This window comes from Strix aluco, chromosome 9 (genome assembly GCF_031877795.1).
Source record: "Strix aluco isolate bStrAlu1 chromosome 9, bStrAlu1.hap1, whole genome shotgun sequence".
NCBI lineage: Eukaryota > Metazoa > Chordata > Aves > Strigiformes > Strigidae > Strix > Strix aluco.
The window spans coordinates 14,364,734-14,384,469 of record NC_133939.1 but is presented as its reverse complement, the minus strand read 5'-3'; the positions used below and the strand labels follow the sequence as shown (position 1 = coordinate 14,384,469).

General features: G+C 38.4%; 2 protein-coding genes across 7 annotated transcripts in view; one reads left to right on the top strand and one right to left on the bottom strand.

The window, feature by feature from the left end:
* PLS1 (plastin 1) overlaps window positions 1-13,485 on the bottom strand; it is a 48,714-nt gene extending 35,229 nt beyond the window's left edge. For 2 of the 4 annotated variants that reach the window (XM_074833820.1, XM_074833824.1), the window contains exon 1: window positions 4,467-4,550. The gene's annotated coding sequence lies outside the window, so the exon portion shown is untranslated. Of the gene's footprint in view, window positions 1-4,399; window positions 4,551-13,456 lie in introns of those variants that run through there. The other 2 variants (XM_074833821.1, XM_074833822.1) reach the window with 2 other exon arrangements.
* A 313-nt stretch (window positions 13,486-13,798) lies between these two features.
* ATR (ATR checkpoint kinase) overlaps window positions 13,799-19,736 on the top strand; it is a 42,388-nt gene continuing 36,450 nt past the window's right edge. For all 3 annotated transcript variants that reach the window (XR_012624290.1, XM_074833817.1, XM_074833818.1), the window contains exons 1-5: window positions 13,799-14,300; window positions 15,270-15,361; window positions 16,728-16,871; window positions 17,473-18,362; window positions 19,345-19,529. Coding sequence is in view for 2 of the 3 variants with exons in the window: in XM_074833817.1 (XP_074689918.1) it covers window positions 14,242-14,300; window positions 15,270-15,361; window positions 16,728-16,871; window positions 17,473-18,362; window positions 19,345-19,529 (1,370 nt within the window). In the remaining variant the exon portion in view is untranslated. The remainder of the gene's footprint in view (window positions 14,301-15,269; window positions 15,362-16,727; window positions 16,872-17,472; window positions 18,363-19,344; window positions 19,530-19,736) is intronic.

The following is a 19,736-nucleotide window of genomic DNA, read 5'->3' as shown; positions in this document are numbered from 1 at the left end:
ATATTAGCTTTCCAATAAATCAGGGAGTGCAGAATCAAAGCATACAGTCTAAAATACTGAACAGTTATGCCATAAGAAGCAAGAAAGGGACACAAAAATAAAGTTTCCCTACAGAATCTCTAACAGGGTTAAATTCAAAGAACTCTGATCCAAAGTAAAGGTTGGATATAGTGAATCTTCTAAAGTGGCACTTGCTCTTGGTTTTATCATGCATGACCTTTGCCTTGGTGAAAGTTCAATAACAGCACGCACATGGTATCCAAGCACTGTCAAGAGAAGTACAGACACATAAGGAAAATGAAAGCACAGTAGGAAATTGAACACACTCAAACCATAAATCTTAATTACCTTTTATGCTATCTCAACATCTTTCATGATCAATTTCAAATATTTAATTCCCCAACAAAAATATTTAATCAGGAAAAAGAACACAAAAGGCATAAGAACTTTGTGTTAAACATACCAACTATCCACTAACATGAGACTGTTCCCACTAAAAATTGTTTTCAGAACTCCTTGCAAATACAAGTAGCTTATGTTCTCATGGAAATGAAATAGAATAAACAACAATAGAGTTGCTACAATCTACAGTAGAAAAGGAGGGTGCTATTATGCCCTTTAAAGAAGTTTGAGCCCTCAAATTGCAGGCAAACAGCTTGGAGACAGAGCTAAAGGTACACAAGTTTAAATGCCTGGATGACTTCAGCTAGAAAGATGTGCCACCAACCTATAGCAATTCAGCTCTGAAACACCCTAACCAAGTCTTACAGTTGGTCTAAAGAAGATTAGTTACTTTTGCATTCAGGTACAGAACACCCTCCAGAAGCTCACAATGCACCTTATCAGATGCTACCACAGCAAAGGTATGAGAGTTATTAAGGAGAGGTTTTTCCAGTTGTATTCCAGCAACTTAAACTGGAGCCAGCTGAATTTGTGGATTTTCAGCATCTCTAATAATCATGCCATAAACTAGTGAATAACTTTAGAAATAAGTAACTCCAGTACAATGCAACTGCAATGGTATTCCTTCAAGAGAGAGGGAAGCAGCTCTTGTTTAGTGCTGCTACAGAAATGTGTTAACATAAACAGAAAGGTTCCTCAAGGTCTCAGTTCCATAGTTCATTACACACACAGAAAGGCAGACATCATTGCTAACATTCTGATTTTACAATAAGAAATTCTTGCATCCAGCAATAAAACCAGCATGCTGTTAATGGCACACAGGGACGGGAAAGAATAGGCAAAAACAGTGTCAGGAAAAGTGGGACTAGGGAATTCCCTTGGGAAACACGAAATCATGCAGAACACCTTCCCTTTGTTGAGCAAACCCTACAATTTTCTCCTCTAGCCTATTAGAAAATGTACATTCGTAGAAACCACTAGAATTGTAATACACGGGATCTTTGTGGGTGTGGCACTAACCTTCCCAATATAAACCATTTCAGTGTTGCTTGAGCTTCCACCATACTCTCCAGAGTCTAGAATCATTTTTACCTTTCACTGTTAAAACTAGTGCTCAAAGGAAATATCCGAGTCCTGGTATAAAACTCTTGAAACTTGCAGCCCATTTCTGAGAGCTGTGTGGCTTATGCTTGAGAGACCCATTTTCACCTCTGTGCTTCAGATAGATAACATAGTTACAGTCAGGTCTGCTTCTATGCACGCTTAAAGTCACATATATTTGCAATGAAAAATTTTATTCACATTAAGCATTAACATGTTTTCCTTAGACAACTCAAGAACACTATCAAGCCTGCCCACTGTAACTCAAAATAATAATGGTAACAGAAGTGAAGCAAGCCCATCTCCTCATCTTTTTATGCAAGAATCTGAATTTGCGTTTTTGAATATAAATTAAACATTTAAAGGCACTGTTCTGAAAGCAAAAATCTTGGTTTTCCATTTTACACATGGCAATGTCTGTATTTGAGTAATCTATGGCTGCAGAGCTACATTCAAATTAATTAGCAAGGCATTAACAGTTAGGATGGGGCTCAGGACACATTAAGGTGACTTGATGGAAGAAACTTCTCCAGAAGTGTAAACACCATAATGTTTACACTGGTCCAGAAGCATTTGACTGAGCCTTGAACAGAAACCAGATTTGTCTGTCTTTCAACAAGTTCTATTAACTTAATACACCGTTTCATTTTCTATGACCTTTTCTTATCTCCTGTCACCAGCAATATCATTTGCCCTCTGGATGGATCATTTGATACTCTCCAAAAATCATTTATTATGTCCCTATGTCCCATGCTGACTAGTCATTTGGTTTCCCTGCACACAAATGTGCTAGACCCTCCTTCCTGGAGAACTTCTGCAAGCTCCCATCAAGCACTTCTTCTGCTCTTCCTATTCTACAAAGCTACCCTTGCCTCACTGACCTTGTCTCCCTATCCACCATCTTTACCAATATGAATGTCTTTGCTTGTATACCACTTCTGAATGCATCCGCCCAGTGATCAGGCAAATGCCCTGTCTCTGGAAGGACAATTGGCAAGGCTCATGCTTTCCAATTAGCATTGGAAGCTGGTGCCTTGGATGCTGCCACCAAAAGCAAGGAGAAAATACGGGCTGAACCAATGCCACAGCCACCATAGCACAAAGTGCCAAACCCAGAAATTGTGGCAAGATGAATGCCTAAGGTCAAAATATCACAGCAGTTTAAGTCCAAACTTGGTTCCTCTGTGACAATTCCTTAAAGCAAACCACACTAAAATATAAATGGAAAGCCTACACTAATAAAAGCAAGTTCATTCAGGCACTCCATCCTCAAGTGATTCCTTTGTGCCTAGGCTGACATTACATATCAAGTTTACAACAGCAAAAGGGAGTGAGTTAAAAGACACACCAGCAAACGATACTTAATCTCTTTATTGCTCTGTCTAGGTTTATGCACATACAGCTTTTGTTAGCATGCAACTACAATGACAAATAAAACCTGCATTATTTTAATAGGTAACTTCCATATAAATATTCCCTGATATATATCTTAATTAGGAAACAAATCCTGAAATTCTTATTCAAACATTTGCATCAATAAGATTTTTGTCTGTGTACACAGCAAAACTCACGCTCATAGCTCATGATGTGTTGACAGGACCTTAATTAGTCTACAAGTAAGATTCACAAATTGGGGGTTATGCTTTAATTATTCTTGTACTTCTTTATTAAACTGTAGCACCGCTAGTTAATTACTAAACAGAAAAGCTAACCAGATCGATAGTCATTACCCCAACTTTCCAAAAACAATCACAAGTCAGACCTTAATCAACTAAAAAAATATGAAGTTTCAAAGGGTTTTAAAATTACCCATATGGAATGACACCTGTCTTCTGTTTTCAGATTAACTTTTCAAGCTTCTCTCTGTAACTGGAAGGACTAGAAATTTGTTCTAAAATTAAACAGATCCTCACATAATTTCTCAACTCCACAAACTGACTTTTGAGAACATCTTCAATTTTCATGGAAAGGTTAAACTATGAGAACTGATGATATTGTAGAAGTCACCAACTTACCATCTTCTGTCTCTAAATTACAATTTAAATAGAACATTTCTAAAAGCGATAGTGCTACTTAAGTCAAGCAGTTGCAATGTTATCTCCACCCCAGTATCTCTAGTAAGGAAACAAAAGTAATCAGAGACATTAAAATACAACAAATAGCACAGCTTTTCATTATCTACCAGCTTCCAGCACAGCAATTGTTATTACCAGTTTCACAGCCAAAATTCTGCTGCTACTATTCACAAATTACAATTTCACCTTATGAGCTTCGGTTTTTCAGTTTGCTGGATTTTGCGTTCCATCCACTACAGCCAAAGTGTACTCACCTTCAACTGGTTAATCTGTTACAATACCACTATATTTTTACTATATTTATTGGAAGGCTGGCAGATTTTGTCCCAAGCCTCTACTACTTCCAGATTCAGTGCTGCTTGAGAGGTAGGACATACTGTACTCTGTGTTCTTTGCTAAGGAATTCATCCTTCTATGGCACTCATAACTTCAGGACAGTATCTTTTTCTTAAGTCAGCTGGAACATTATGAACCATTTTTCTCTTCTCCAAGCATGAAAACAACATTTAGTTAGCATGTAAGTTAAAAAGCAAAACTATGAACAAAGCTATTGGTAAATAAACAGCCTAAGAGGCAGAAGAAGAGGGAGATCTTAAAACTGCACAACTGCAACACTCCAGAAAACTACTGCCTTTATCCTTCCTTGTGCCTGCTCTCTGGTAGTCTGAAGTAGGAAACCTCAGCTTGCTACAAATACTAAAACTGCATCAGAGCACCACAGGCTAACTCTTACTAATGAACCTAGTTTTAAGGTCACCCCAGAAATTAATCATGTGAAGATCATTAAGAGTAACAACAGAAATGCACATTCATTCTCCTACCTTCAGCAATTCAATTTACATGGACATATTCTTCATATTCTAGCTAATTACAATTACTAAGTCATACCAAATAGATGTGTGTTGCCAGAGTATTTCTGAGTTTTCATTAACTATCAGATGGCAGTATGACCTTCTGTCACCTGCTAATTCCTCATTCAACTCTACATGGTTCAAAAGATTATTAGAAGATTAGACTGATCAGCTACTATACTACAAGCAAGCGAGGATTTTCTGTCATGGAAAATTCACAGGTTATTTTTGCTTTTCTTTTCTCATTGGTCAAGCTAGAGGAAAGAGGAGGATCTTCTACAACACACAGCAACAGCAACTGGCAGCATTTCAAAACCACCAAGTCTCTGCAAAGTCCACAGATACATAAATGCTACCCATTTGCCAGTTCATAGCCTTAAGGAGCTACGTTTGCTGAAGTGTTGAGGATAAACGGAGCACATTGGTAAATCTGAGTAACTACAGCTAAATAGAGTATTGTTTGTAGCTTCTAAACTAGAAGACTGTCGAGGGCACACATGAAGTTCATTTGCTGACACTGTAGCTCTTGGTAATTAGGCCAGAAGAAAACATCTATAGTTGTTGTTACCAACTGTCATTTTTAATCACATTTTGAAGAGGAAGAAGGCAATTTCTGAGCACATTTTTTGTAACTAAGTTACTCAGAACTTCAGCCTTAGGATTCATATGATTAGAAGACAGCTTTCATTTAAGAATATAAAGTTGTTTCTGGTGCTTAGGTGAACACTTTACCATCTTTCTTAAAAACATCAGATATCAAAATTTAAAAAAACTTCATAAAAATCTTAGGTTTAGATAAATCTTTTTTTTTTTTTTTAATAACAGTTTGAGCTGGCAACAGGAGCAGACATCCCTAAACACTTAAATCATATATTGCAACTCCGCAAAAAAAAAGTTTTTAAAAAATGAGTCCAAATATAAAATATAGCCAGGCACTTCTACTAAAATAATAAATACCTAACTTTTTATTCACCTTCTGCAAAACTATCCATAAAGATGTGCATGATTTTATTAACTAGAAATTTTGTTTCCTTAAGTATCATAAAAACAATCATCTTACAAAATAGTGCTAGGCTAGTAACAACCATTATAAACCTAAAAATCATGGTTTTTAAAGAAGTATTTGTTGCTTTAAAATTAATGACCTAAAGTCCCATAAAGAGAGAAAGATACACTTACAGAGTTATCTACAGTCTAGTAACTATAGTGCACAATACTCACTACACAGAAAATCCTGTAAACTGGTCACACAGATTACCTTTGTAAGGAGTCTTTTTGCTTAGTTAAACATGAACTCTGAGTATTCTTAAATTTAATATGTATTTACATTTGCTTTGTGTTAGCCATTTTAAAATGATTCACAGTAATGTAACTATTGTTTGCTTTCATAGTCTGCAGTAAATGCTAGTCTTCCAAAATTGCCAGACAACATGCCAAAGTCTTTCCAAACCATGACACCTTCAAAGTAAAATATTAGTATTTCTTACACCATTTGTAAGTCATAACACTTATTAGGATTTTGAGAGCAGGTTTCCACATGTTCAGCAAATGAAATACATAGCTAAGAACTGCCTCTCTGATGATCAACTATCAGATAAATCAGCTTGTTGATAAATCATCTCTTTTACATGGGCAAAACATCTCTCTGGAGGAGATCTCACAAGATATATATTTTATTTCACATAATATTTTAACTAAATAAGCAAGTATTTTGGACTTTAAGTTAGCTACAGGTCTGCACCAAGGGGTTCATCGTCCTATCACTGACCTTCACAAAAACTGAATAACCCTGTCATGTTCTTTACTGTCACTTTACACAGTTGACAATTCATGAAAAAATTCGTATTTCCAACTCTCTAGAATTTATCCTCTTGAGCATTAAACAGTAACCTGTATTTAAAATCCCTGTTTTAAAATTTCTAAACATGGCACAGAAATATTTATTGTGCTGTTACTACCAATTAGCAAGCCAACGCTATGCATACCTTCCATACTCTCATTCAAATGTGGGACAAGCTTTCCCACTATTACTGGTCTGTCTCCCTCTGGTTGAGGAGTCCAGCAATACCACTGAAGTGACATCTTAATGAAAAGCTTCTTAGGTAGCACAGAGACTACAGTAGCACTCAATTACTCATCTAACATATGCTTATTTGGGTGAGAAGATATGTATTAATCCTATTGAGTTTAAATGCCCTGATCTTAATTTACTTAGTAAAAAGCAGAACCATAGCTTAAAAAATAACCTACATGGCAGAAGAATTTGTTCTATAGATTAACCATCACAGAAAATACTTCAGGAGGGAAAGCATGCAGAAATTTTGGAATGCAACAGAAATATGGGCTTATATTACTATAGATCATTTCACAATTTCCCCAAGGCAGTCAAGTCAATCAGACAGAACTTTACTAAAAAGCCCAGCATGGCTGACCCAGAAGCTGTCTCAATCACCCTGACACATACAACATTATCAAACTGCAAGAGGCAATTGAAATTTTGCCAGGCTTTATTTTATTAGAATGACTAAAAAAAGAAGTAAAAAAAAAGTTGAAGTAATTTCTGTATACACAATAGAAAATCCCACTTTGCAATGGTGTACCCACATGTATATTTTAATTAATACTGATAGTTATATTTTACTTTATTCAAAATGCTACAGAGTTGTCAACATTGTTACAGACGATACAGATTTTCCATGTATGTTTAGCAATAGGTATCTGGAGACACATAGTAATAGCAGACTAATGAAATCCCTTTGGAAAGATCAAAGATATATAAATATCAATGATTTAGATTAACAAGATATCAACTTTTAGAAGAATTTGTCCAATATGCCTTGAACGAGTGAAGTAGTTATCTGTGAATACAACTCTATGCACATAACAACTCTCTTTTAAATCAATGGAATTATTGATAAGATTTAATTTTATTTCTGTGCTATAATATTTTGCTAATTTGGGATGTGAAAAGTGTTCTTCCCCATACAATTAAGTGGCTGATATAGGCGATAACAAGGAAAGCAAAATATATCTTTATATTCAGTTATGAATTGTTTTCTCACTAAATAAATCACGTTACCTAAGTGGGGAAAAAAAGATCTAGAATCAGAGTCAAGTCCTGATGCCAGATATATCACTGGCGAAATCCACATTAGTTTTAATTAACTATATCTTGATTCTATATATCAAGCTTGGAAGGACTGGAAACATCACAGAAGTAAAATACTCAGCTCAACAGAAAAGGAGAATTTTATGCTACTTTATATTGAACTACCTTTAGGATATGAAAGAACAGGATCTAGTTTCCCTTTGTCATAAGGGGATAAACTAGTGCAAGTAGAAATGGTGGGACATGTGAAAACAGAATGGGAGAAAGGGAGACTTGGAACTAGAAGAGGAGCTTGATAAATCAGTAAGACAAAAACATTCCAAACTGAAAAAAATTTGGAAAAGAAAAGCCTATCATGGAACATCTGGTCTGAAAAGAAACAGCTAGTTTCTGAAGCTCACAGACAAATCCTTCAAATTAGCATTCAAGTAAATACAATCTTGCTGATAACACACAGCCTAATATTTCAGCTGTTCTACATGTCAATGTTTTTAATCAGTCCATTCTACCAAGGATTATTAACAAGATGAAAGGATGAATACACTAAGTGAATTAAAGTGGGTAATACCAGATCCAGCATTAATTTTTTTTTGCTAGTGCCTATTATTATTAAGGTAACATCTGCAAGAGAGCTCTGAAAGTGGGTTGATAATCCTTTTCCCACCAAAAGCATGCATGCAGAAGCACACAATCTGCTTTATGCATAATTTATTTCTGAAGCTTAGTAATACCAGTCTTACTGATGAGCTATTGTGATGTACTACCTTTATTCTCCTTGGACACCTGTATGTGATAGCAGTAAAAAAGTACATACCTCCACACAAAAAACTAGAAATTCATCAAGTAATTTACATTTAGAAGTACCAAAACAAATAATTATGTATATAATAAGGTCATGACTGACATTTAGTATTTCCTCCATGTGACCAGCTGAATCAAAGCTGAAATCATCTAATTAGTAATTTGATCACAAACGTAGTATACTGGAGAACAGAGAAGTCACCATTACTGTTTCACGTTGCAGCCCTTTTTTAAGGGTGTAGCAACAGTGATGCTTAAAAACTCCTTAATAAAGTAGGATTACATGACTAACACAGAACTGGTTCTATCAGTAACCTGGAACTCCTGATCCATATTGATCTGACTAATGCTGGTGGTTGTTTTTGTTGTTAATATCCCTTTGCATATCACAACATGACCCCTAGTTAACTGTTTCCTCAGTGAATGTCAAGGCTGAAATGAGCTAGTGAGACAGCATCTCACACAGATCTTAAAACATAGATTTTAGACTGAAAAGCATTGCTTAGCTAGGTATCTTTTCCAAGTACTACATTTACAATTTATTGTTTCCCTATTGCATGGCACAGCGCAGTGGAGTCTTCTCCAGTAACAATTCTGTTTACTAAGATCAGATCCTTTTACTCACTGATACTCCAGTTCTACAGGATGTGAAGTATTTCACACCTCATGGCAAATGCTATAAAAATATTTTATTAACTACTGCAATAAGAAGGGTGGCAACTAAACATTACACACAGACTTTATGTGAAGTGTTAAACATAAAGGCACAGCCTTTTTAGTTTTAGGTATTTCCATATTACATGCTGTTAAGGTGACGTCTAGTTCATTGACACAATCCTCACATAGCAGTGAAAGCTCCAAGTACTGGGAAAACACTCACCAAGGAACACACGCTCCTCCAAAAGGTAATGAATACTGTTCCAGCATACATAGGTTTAATTTATTCGACTTCTAAAAAAAAGAGGGTAAAAGGACAAAACCTATGAATCCCTTTCTTCCCTCCTCCATTGCATTGGTTTCTATAGTAAGCCATGCAATGAGGAAGGTTGACATTTAGTACAACCTTTATCAATATTCCCATGCATAATCGTTATTCTAATAATCAGTACAGATCACAGAACCAGATGGAAAATTATTTATCCTCACATTTCAGAAAACAAGATAAAACAACAATTTTCCATTATGAAAATTGTAGCTAGAACAGTTATTCAGATTTTCGTTGAAGAAATTTTTTATTAAAAGAATCTGTGTAATTACAACAACCAGAATTTTCAGATGTAGTTTAAATGATGTTTTAATTTAAAACACTGAACAATTTTCTCTTAACATGTCTATTACAGAGTTTTGTACTTTATTAAGGGATATTTAAGCATCGCTGTTGCTCTAAGCTTATTTTAAAAAAGTATTTTCCAAATCAAATTAAACTGTGGAAAAACTCCTACCACGAAATCATTATGACAGATTCTTTAGTTCTGCATTTTTTAAATTTTTAAAATCAGCATTTAAGATTCTGCAAATTTTGCCTTACAGAACTTGATTCCAGCATCTTAACTCTCATTTAAAAATTATCAACTGAAAAAGTCTTGATGTTATAACACTGATCCTGGTAGTAAATACATTTCTGCGAGTTTCCTCCACAGCTGCTAGCCTCAAGAATAATACTTTTCTAGAAATACTGAAAAGTGAAAATAAAGTTGTAAATAAGCAAAAAATAGTCACTGCTGCTATATAAATAATAATGCCAGGTTCCAAAAGAATGTATAATCTAACATGCTGTCTCCCCAAATTTCTCACATGTTTAATTTCACATCAATAGTCTTAGGTATGTAAGCAGGCTTATTCATACAAAAAGTGTGGACAAATGCTTGCAGGACTATGACCTGTCTAGATTACATATAGAAATAAAAGACATGAGAAAAGCAGATTTTAACGTTATACATTTTCTTTCCTCACTTTTTCCTCTTTTACCTGTTAACTTTTGCTTAGTAGCCTTTAGGTTTCGGGCTTTCCGGTTGTCTTTACCACTATTTAGTGTTTCAATTTTTTTTTTTTTTAAATCATCAAACAATATTCACGATGAGATAGTTTTAATCTGTGCCCCTTCACTCCAGCCAAGTTGACTAAGCAACATAGGCATAGATAAAAACAGAGCATGCCAGAATATACAATTTTATGGTGTACAGGAACAACGTAATGCGTTCAAAGGGCAGGCAACTACTCTGACAACCACTTTCATGACTATATATGGAAATTAGTCTTCATGTAATCATACGGACTATCAGGTGTTATTACAGCAACCATGCAAATAAGCACACCTTGATATGACACGAAACTACTTAACACAGTTCAGAGGACCTCCATGCACTATCTCAGCCACATTTCCTCTGACCATCATATCAGCCTGTATAATGTTCATATCTCACAGTTCATGAAGGCATCAAGGAATACACGTGCATTTAAATATCTTAGTACACTCACTTGTGTCTGCCTACAAGAGACAGATGAGATTTAACCGCAGTCATACTAACCACACAGGGGAACATCTCACATACATCCACAGAGTGGGCGAGTCGCAAGAACAGTAATTCTACCTCAGAATTAAACAACAGAGGGAATAAAAGTACAGACAACACACTCTTATGCTCTAGGACCTGCTGGCCAAAGCAAAGTCACTCAGTGTCTTAAAATAAGTACATTGACCTGCAGAGGCATGTGGCAGAGAAGCAACAAAAGCCAAAGAAGATAGAGGCCTGGGTGTGGAAGATCATGCAAGTATATAGCGAGAGGATTGCCCAAGTGGGAAAAAGAAGGAAAAAAAAAGGAAAAAAGGTAACATCAGTTTTGGCAGAAATCTCGGTAGTGCCACATACATTGGATTTGTTACTTAGCTCTACCTAGCTGTATGAATTTCCCCTTGAGTTCTGCAAGTTCTGCACACCTAAGACTCATTTCACCAACATAAATGCTGGACTGGAAGAGAAAATACAGAATGGTCTCAAGGCACACTATTTTCATTAGTAATTAGTCACGCCCTCCAGCTGGATGGTAATACACCTGCTCCTCCTCCTGAGGGTCAAGAGGCATAAAAGTATAAAATAATGGGATAAGGAAGAAACAAGGAGATAAATTGAGTTTATTGAGCTGCTTATCATGTGTTTAAGAAAAGCAAGTAATGAAGTCAGGTGTTTCAGTTGGTGTTTGGAGGGGTTGGGGAGTGCTAGGCTTTGTGGGTGGCTATAAAAATGGTTTTATGGGGAGCATCTAGAAGACTTCTCGCATCCTCCCAGCGCAACGAAGTTGTTATTATAGGCAGCCCTACATAGGGTCTTATAAAACCACGGTAGCAGGAATAACTTGATGATATGGTCAGAGGGCAGGAGATGGGGCTTTGCAACAGGGAAGGAAGAAAAGTCTCCTAACTTCACTCGCAGTGAAGAATGGGGAAAAGAAGATCTCTCTTTAGTGAATTCCTATAAGTACTTATTACAGAAAAAAAGAAAAAAGCCTGAATTGCATGCTTGGTAAATGCTTAAAAGAAACCACACCACAAGTTTATATAGCAGTCTACCTATAACAAATGAAAGCACTTCTGCAATACCTGTATTAATAGATCCCACTGTTGACACAGGAGACTTCCAGGCAAAAGCACTTACTTTTTTTTTTTTTTTGTTAAGCACTTTGTGTGCCCAATGTATGCTTTACCAACAGCAATAATGAAAGAATCACCCAATAATTCAATTAATCTATTATATTTCTCAGATTGAAAGCTAAAGAATAATAAAGCCTGTTCAAACTCTCCTAAAACCCCAACACATATCTTGCTATCCTTCTTAAATTTCAGGGATGACAAGAATTTTAACTCTACATCAAACAAGCAAGTAGTGCAACTGACACCTTTCTTGGTGTGACATCTCAGGTTTGGAAATTCACACTCAGAATGTTGTTTTCACAATAACTAATTTTTTTTTTTAATTGAAATTGTGTAGAAACTTGTGCTCAAATTAACACTGATAACAAAACCCAGACATACTTGGTCTTCCTGGACCACTAAAGTTTACTTCACAAAACATGTAAAACTACCTGGTTTCTGCTTTCTCTCTAGGAATGACTCTTGAAAGACATTTTATAAAGTCAGCTCACAGAAAACATCACAACACGTTGAAAAACAAAGATAAAACCCAGTTATGTTTTGTAAAGTTTCTTTAAGTATTCCAGGTCCTTCCCAGGTTAGCAACCTTTGAAAAGTCAGCAGATTTTTTAATAAAATGGCATAAGTATATTTTGCAGGACAAAAATAACCACCTACAAATGAAAAATTAGTAATAGGTTCCCCAAAAGCATCCGTCTGAAATGAATCTGTAATTAAAATACGCACATGCACCCACTTCATGGGCTGTTTTACATGCAGGAGACAGAGCCCTAAGGCAGTGGAAACAGGCAATAGAATTAGAGGCTTCTGAGCGGATTTTATTTCAGCCCAGAAACAACACTGAGACAAAGTTCATAAACAAGTACAGAAGGAGCTACAGCCCCTAATCTGCAAAGCCAAGCCCAGACTCCAGTTTCCCCTCACGTACTCTCCCTGCTGCTCCCATCCGTACATAACCCCCCTTATTTTATCCTCTTACACTCTCAAGCCTTGCAGCCTTCGGGAGGGCCCGCGCGCGCGGGCCAGAAGCTGCCGCTCACCGGCGCGTCCCCACACGGCTCCCAGCGCGCACCTTCCGCGCCGGCGGAGGGCGGAGGAACTCCCCACACACTACATGACGTTTAAATAGCCTTCTTTCGGGTTTTTCCTCAAAACCTTTCGTACTTCATGCACTTAAACGCGCTCGCTCCCTCAGAAAACATAACCAAAAAGCAACATACGCTAAAAGTAAAAAAAAAAAAAAGCCAACCCAAAACACAGCAATATTTTAAGAATTGTTTAAGTACGCTCCTTGCCCCTAACTATCGGGAGAAACGCTGAGCCGGTGGGTGCCGAGCCCCCACACCTGCCAGCACACGTCCTCCCGCCCGCTAAGCGAGCGGAGCTCACTCCTTCTACCCCGCTCCCCCGGCCGCGGGAAGGGGTAACGCCGAGAACGGGGTAACACCGAAAACCGGCCGCCGCCCACCTGCCCGCCGCGGCTGCCGTCTCCTGCAGTGCCGCTGCGCCCGCCGGGGCCCGCCGCCACCTGCCACGGCGGGGCGGGGCGAGCGGACGGGCAGCGCCGGCGGCCAATGGCGGGACGGCTGGCGGCAGGGGCGGGCCGAGGCGAGGGTCGCCTGGGGCCGTTCTCGGCGCCCCCAGTAGCTGGCCGCACACCTGGCAGAGCTGTGGGCCGCTGCGCCTGGGCTGCGCCCTGCCCGCGGGTATCAGGGCGCCCTGAGGAGAGTACCGCTACTGGCAGCCTAGGGGGCTGGCAGCGCTCTAGCTGGGGTTTCTCGGCTAGCACCGAAGTTTCCTCCTCGTCTTTTCCTTCTTAGTCAATCCCATCCCTCACTTTAAGCCATCCTCAAAACTGCGGCACTTTCATTCCCCGCTGTGCGCCGCGAGTCCCTGGAGCCGCGGTCCGTGCTCCACCGAGGCCGGGCTCCGGCTGGCGCTCCCGGCAGCCGCTCAGTGCCTGTGCCGGGAAACGGCCGCGGCTCGGCGGGGTGCGCGGTTGTAACCTGTCTGTGCACTGCGCCGCGGCGGAGAGCCCTGCGGGGGCAGCGAAGTCCCCGTGGGAGGCTGTTAGAAACCGAGCACAGAGCCGCCGTGACCGCTCTCTTGTCTGGTGACGAAGCGGTTAAACTTCAGCAGCGCCGCGGGGTAGCGCAGCCGCCGTTCGACATCGGAGCAGTGTTGGCTCCTGCCGGACGCCGTCGCGCAGTTCCCGCCTGGGCGGCGCGCGCGGCCTGTTTCAAAGCGGGAGCCATGGCCGAGCAGGGCCTGGAGATGGCCTCCATGATCCCGGCGCTGCGGGAGCTGGCCAGGTAGGACGGACCCAGCCTGCGCCTCGTGGAGCCTGTGTGGGCGGGGTGCGGGTTTGCGCTGCGGGAAGCGCGCCCGGTCTCGGCATCATGTGTGGTGTGGGGAGGTGGTAAAGTAGGTGCCTTCCCCCGCGCTGTGAGAGGTCTCCCGGGCCTGGGCGTGCGCCTTCCCCTCGTCCTGGTCGCCTTCCCCTCGTCCTGGTCGCCTTCCCCTCGTCCTGGTCGCCTTCCCCTCGTCCTGGTCGCCTTCTCCTCCCGACACCTGCCTGGGTTGCTCCCCACTTCACGGGTGGTGCTGGTAGGACTTGATGGGAGAGGTGTGTTGGCCTGCATAGCACCCAGCGTCCTGGGGGCTTCTGTTGTGTTTGTAGTGTGGTTTTGCTGAGAATTAAACGACCTTGAAAATTTTTTGCTCTAAAGTTTTAACGGTAGGATCAAGACTGTAGCTGTATTTTGTGATAGGCAGCTAGCTGACATGGAGGTACAATTGTATGTTGAAGATTTGACCTGACAAGAACTAGGTTCTATCTTAGTCACCTCAGCAGTTGCTATTGATACCTCTTACCCAGGGTATTGGTAGCTAATCAGTTGAATCATTTTGGTTAATTCCAGAAGTGAAACGGGTTTGGTTTTGCTTTTTTTCTTCACTAAAGCTGGTTTGTTACTTGGTGATAACATAAAGATAAATCCCTTAGTCTGCCAGATATGGATTTAATATATATCAAACATAATTGCATAACAAAATTAAATTATCTTCAGTACTTCATAAAACTTTGTACTTCTGAAGAATAAGGAGGCAGAGGAACAGGCAATATGCTGGTCACTAAAATGAGAAATCAATTTGTATTTCTTTTTGAAGACTTAATAGAAGAAAAAAGTCAACGTTTAACATTTTGTTGTTGAGATAGGCTTCAAATAAGTATTTTGTATTTTAAAATGGATAATGTCAAAATAATATACTTTTAATTTTAGTGCTAGTCCAGAAGATTACAATACAGTTGTGCAGAAACCAAGGCAAATACTCTGCCAGTTTATTGACAGAATTCTTACAGATGTAGATGTTGGTAAGTATTGCATCCTTATCTTTTAAAATTATTATCTGCTTCATGCTTTAAGTACTTCCTTCCAAAAAAAAAGTTACAACTCTTACTTCAACACAGATTTAGTAGTTGAATGCAATACCATTTATGACTTGTTTTTTCATAAGTTTCATGGTGAAGTATTTGCTGTTATGATGTGAAGAAACAAGAAAAAAAAAAAGGGTGGGGGGAAATGCAGTGCAGGGTTGTATGAATTTGAATGCTCACAACACTGAAAATCAGGAGTATCATGTAATGTGATTGTTCATCAAGTAATATAGCTTGCAAGTCTTAATACTCATGGGGTCTTTCATAATTGAAATACTTTGATGTAAACAACTTTATTCTTAATTTTAGAATTCTAACAAAACCTAGTACTCCTTAAGTCATGTTAAGGTTCCAATTATTACAGTACTTTAAGAACATTTTGGTAAGTATGAAATACATATAGTACAAAATTATAATTTGTAGTTATCTGTACATTTGCATCAAGGAGAATCACAGTGATGGTAACTTACTGTTTCCAAGGTATAATTTCATGTAGCAGTCTTAGTAAGACCGATATTTTGCCTAGTGAATTGATCAACTTAAGTATCATACCCATGTTACTCTATAGATGATGTGTTTGTTAATTCTCTTATAGCCCGGAGAGGAAAGGCTATAGAAATAAAAACAAAAAGCCAATCTGCTTTAGATACTGCTTTTGAGTACATAAATGTTGCATTTTATCATTACCATGTAACTTTGCTGGTTAATTGCTATCTGAATCTGAGATGGTTTTCCTCTTGTGCTAACTGTGTGGAATTTGGATAAATTTGATATGATTCAGGTACCTGTTTCAATGGAGCTATACAGCAGCATTAGGTATGTTTAATATTTTGCTAAACTTTCTGATTTAGGAAGCTGAACTGACCATTTAAAAATTTTTATTTCTTGGAGATTTAAAACAATTCTTAGAGGTTTTTTTCTTCCAAGATCATAAACCTAGGGAAAATTGTGTAATTAAAAATTAAAACGTTAACTATTTGCTATTCTTCACTCATCAAACAGTTGGATATAATACTAAATAAATGTTAATGCGTGTAGTGTTAATGAATAATTTTAAGCTGACTAATTTACGTGGTTTTTTATACAATTTGGTGTCACATAGAGGGTTTACAATACGCACAAAATCATTTTCATGGATTAATAAAGCACACTCCCATTGATAATTATACAGGTTTAATACCATATAATAGTATTTTATATAAAAAATTTCTTCTTTCTCTTTAGGTGTGAACAAAATTTGTGAAGTTGATTTACTGCAATGCTAACTCAGAAATGTGTCTTCTCTTTTTTTATTTTTTTAAAGTTGCTTTGGAACTGATTAAGAAATCAGATTCACAGCCAAGTTCTGTAATGTTGCTTGATTTTATTCAACACATCATGAAATCTTCCCCACTTATGTTTGTAAATGTGGATGGAAATCAGGAGGAAACTGAATGCAGTTGCATTGGTGAGTTTGAAAATGTTTATGTTGAAGCTTGGTATTTTCAGGATTTAAATTTTCTGACAATGGAATCTTACAAAAGAACAAAAAAGGGAAAAAGGCAGGTTTGTAAGATCAGCATTACATATTTATAAGTAAGGGAATATTATGATAGACTTTTAATATTTTGAATTGACTTGCACTTTTGATAATGGAAATTTATCAGGACAGAGTTTGACCTTATTCATTACCATTGTTTAGTGATATTACCCGGTTCATGTTGATGAGATATATCCTGTACACGTATTCATTGCCTGAAGGTTTTTCATTGCCTGAGAGTTTTTTCAGCAGAGGAAAATGTCTGGAACTACCCAGTGTAAAATGTCTCTCTTTGCCCACCCCACCCTCCCACATGCACACCCACCCATTTTCCTCTTTTTCGATAAGATCTGCTGAAGCAATGTCTCTGTGAAGGCTCTCTGTTTACTGAGCCTACATGCATTTATCTCAAGGAGTTTTCTTTTGTTTTACTGATGAGCAACCTGCTCTCAAGGGGTTGCTCATAATAGCAGGTTTTGGGTTTTATCTTAATAATTTTCTGTTCACTCTTTCTTTTTTATTGTCCTAGAATTTAGTAACTGGATCATAACAAGGCTTCTCCGAATTGCTGCAACTCCGAACTGCAACACGTTGTACAAGAACATTTGTGACGTCGTTTGCTCATTACTTTTTCTGTTTAAAATGAAGAGTTGCTCCATTTTTGAAGTACTAACAAAAGACTTGCTACAGCTTTTCCAAGACTTAATCTTCCTACATGAAAGAGATGCACAAAAGCATCTCTGGGGAGGTGGACTGGTCTGGCCAGTGACTGTAAAGAGATTTTCAAGCAATACAAGTGACAATGTGGGGTATTTAAGATTGGCACCATTACAGCTGATGGGTATGCCCAACGTAGAATGTTTGGAAGTTATATTAATGTCTGTTCTGACAGATATTGTTGCAGATGTGTTTTTTGTAAGACAAGATATTATTCTCTGGGGGATAGGCTGCTCTCTGTTGGAGTATGGCAGTCCAAAAGTTAAAGCTTTAGCAGTGAAATTTTTGGTAAAATTAATTCATTTAGGAGGACCTCCAGAACAGCTGGCCAGTGTTTTCTTCACGGTCTTTTTTGGAATTCTACAGTCAGCACTTGAAATGGATACTGAAGAATCAGAACTCTTTGGAGAACCACTGTTACTGTTGGTGAGGACATTGTTGCCTTTTGAAGCAGATTCTTACAAAAATATTGAACCTATCTACTTGAATATGCTGCTAGAGAAGCTCTGTGCACTGTTTAAAGGTGATGTGTTTAGGTGTCTTCAGTCTGAAAATCTGAAAGCTGCTTTTTGCCATATACTGCAATATTTTCTGGAGTTTGTTCCAACTGGCTATGAGTCTGCCTTACAAGTAAGAAAAGTCCGTATCAGTACCATATGCAGAATTTTTGTGAATGTGCTTGGAACTCAGGAAGAACAAGAGGTAGGTTAATTTTAAAAACTCTTGTTTGTGTGAATAGATCACGTACAAAAGCCTACATCTGTGCAAAGAAGAAAATCAAAGAAATGCTGGTTTTAGTTGCATGATACTCATTGTCTCTCAACTGTTTCATATACTTGTACAGGTCAGAGTTCTTTAGTTGCATGTAGCTGGACCCTATGTTTTTTACATGTATTAAACTATTGAGAAGCTATGCAGGCAGACAGGTCTGTCTGTAATCATAGTATAAAATGGGGGTAAAGCACAGAGTATGCTCATATAAGGGCAGCTTTACAAGTAATTTCCCTTCATCTGAGCTGCTCTTACTTTCTAACTTTACGCTTTTAGTCATATTTGTTGGGGACAGGCAGACAAAAAGGTTTGAATTAAAATAGGGTCATAGAATAGTTTTGGTTGGAAGGGACCTTTAAAGGTCATCTGGTCCACCCCTCCGGCAATGAGCAGGGACATCTTCAAGTAGATCAGGTTGCTCAGAGCCCTGTCCAACCTGGCCTTGAATGTTTCCAGGGATGGGGCATCTACCACCTTTCTGTGCAACCTGTTCCAGTGTTTCACCACCCTCATTGTAAAAACTTTCTTCCTTACGTCCAGTCTAAATCTATCCTCTTTTAGTTTAAAACCATAATGAGGTGTTGATATGCTGAGTGTTCTCTCTACCCCGTACACCCACAGGCTTATCGTATCTATTGTCTCTTAAACTTAGTGTGTCTGGATGAGCAAGGTATTATGGTAAGAACTGGGAAACAGCTATACGAGCTGCGTTCTCTCTGGTTGGAACACAGGAAACTCCATTACTTATGAGAGTTTTAATCTTGTAATTAAGGTTTTTGAACAGAAAGATTTTTTTAAGAATCTGTTACCATAATATTTTGGAATTTTATATTTTAAGTCAGAAACAATAATATCATGTCTTTGAGAAGTAAGGCATAGCATACATCATGGTACCTCTGTTTGTCCATCCCAGTATCTGTTGAGTCCACTTTACGCAGCATTAAAAACACAAACAGAAGAAATCTTTCAGGAGCTTCATCAGAACCAGGTAGATACTTCTGATACTGATGGGTGGAGCAGCAGCAGTGATGAAGTTCCAGAAAAAAGACGACGACTAAGCCTACCAACAAAACATCCAAAGTCATCTGAACCAGTAATGTATGACACTCACTCAATAGCTACTTGTATAGTAATTTGGCTAATAAATAATAACAAATGATAACTTCTTTGAGGCAGTTTCTTCCTAACAGCCACATTAAGATCTTCTGGGAAAAGATGTAAACAATATTTTGAAGGAGCAGAATCTAAAAATTATTTTTAAGTCAAACTTTAGTTAAAGAAACTGCATTTTTAATATGTTCAATG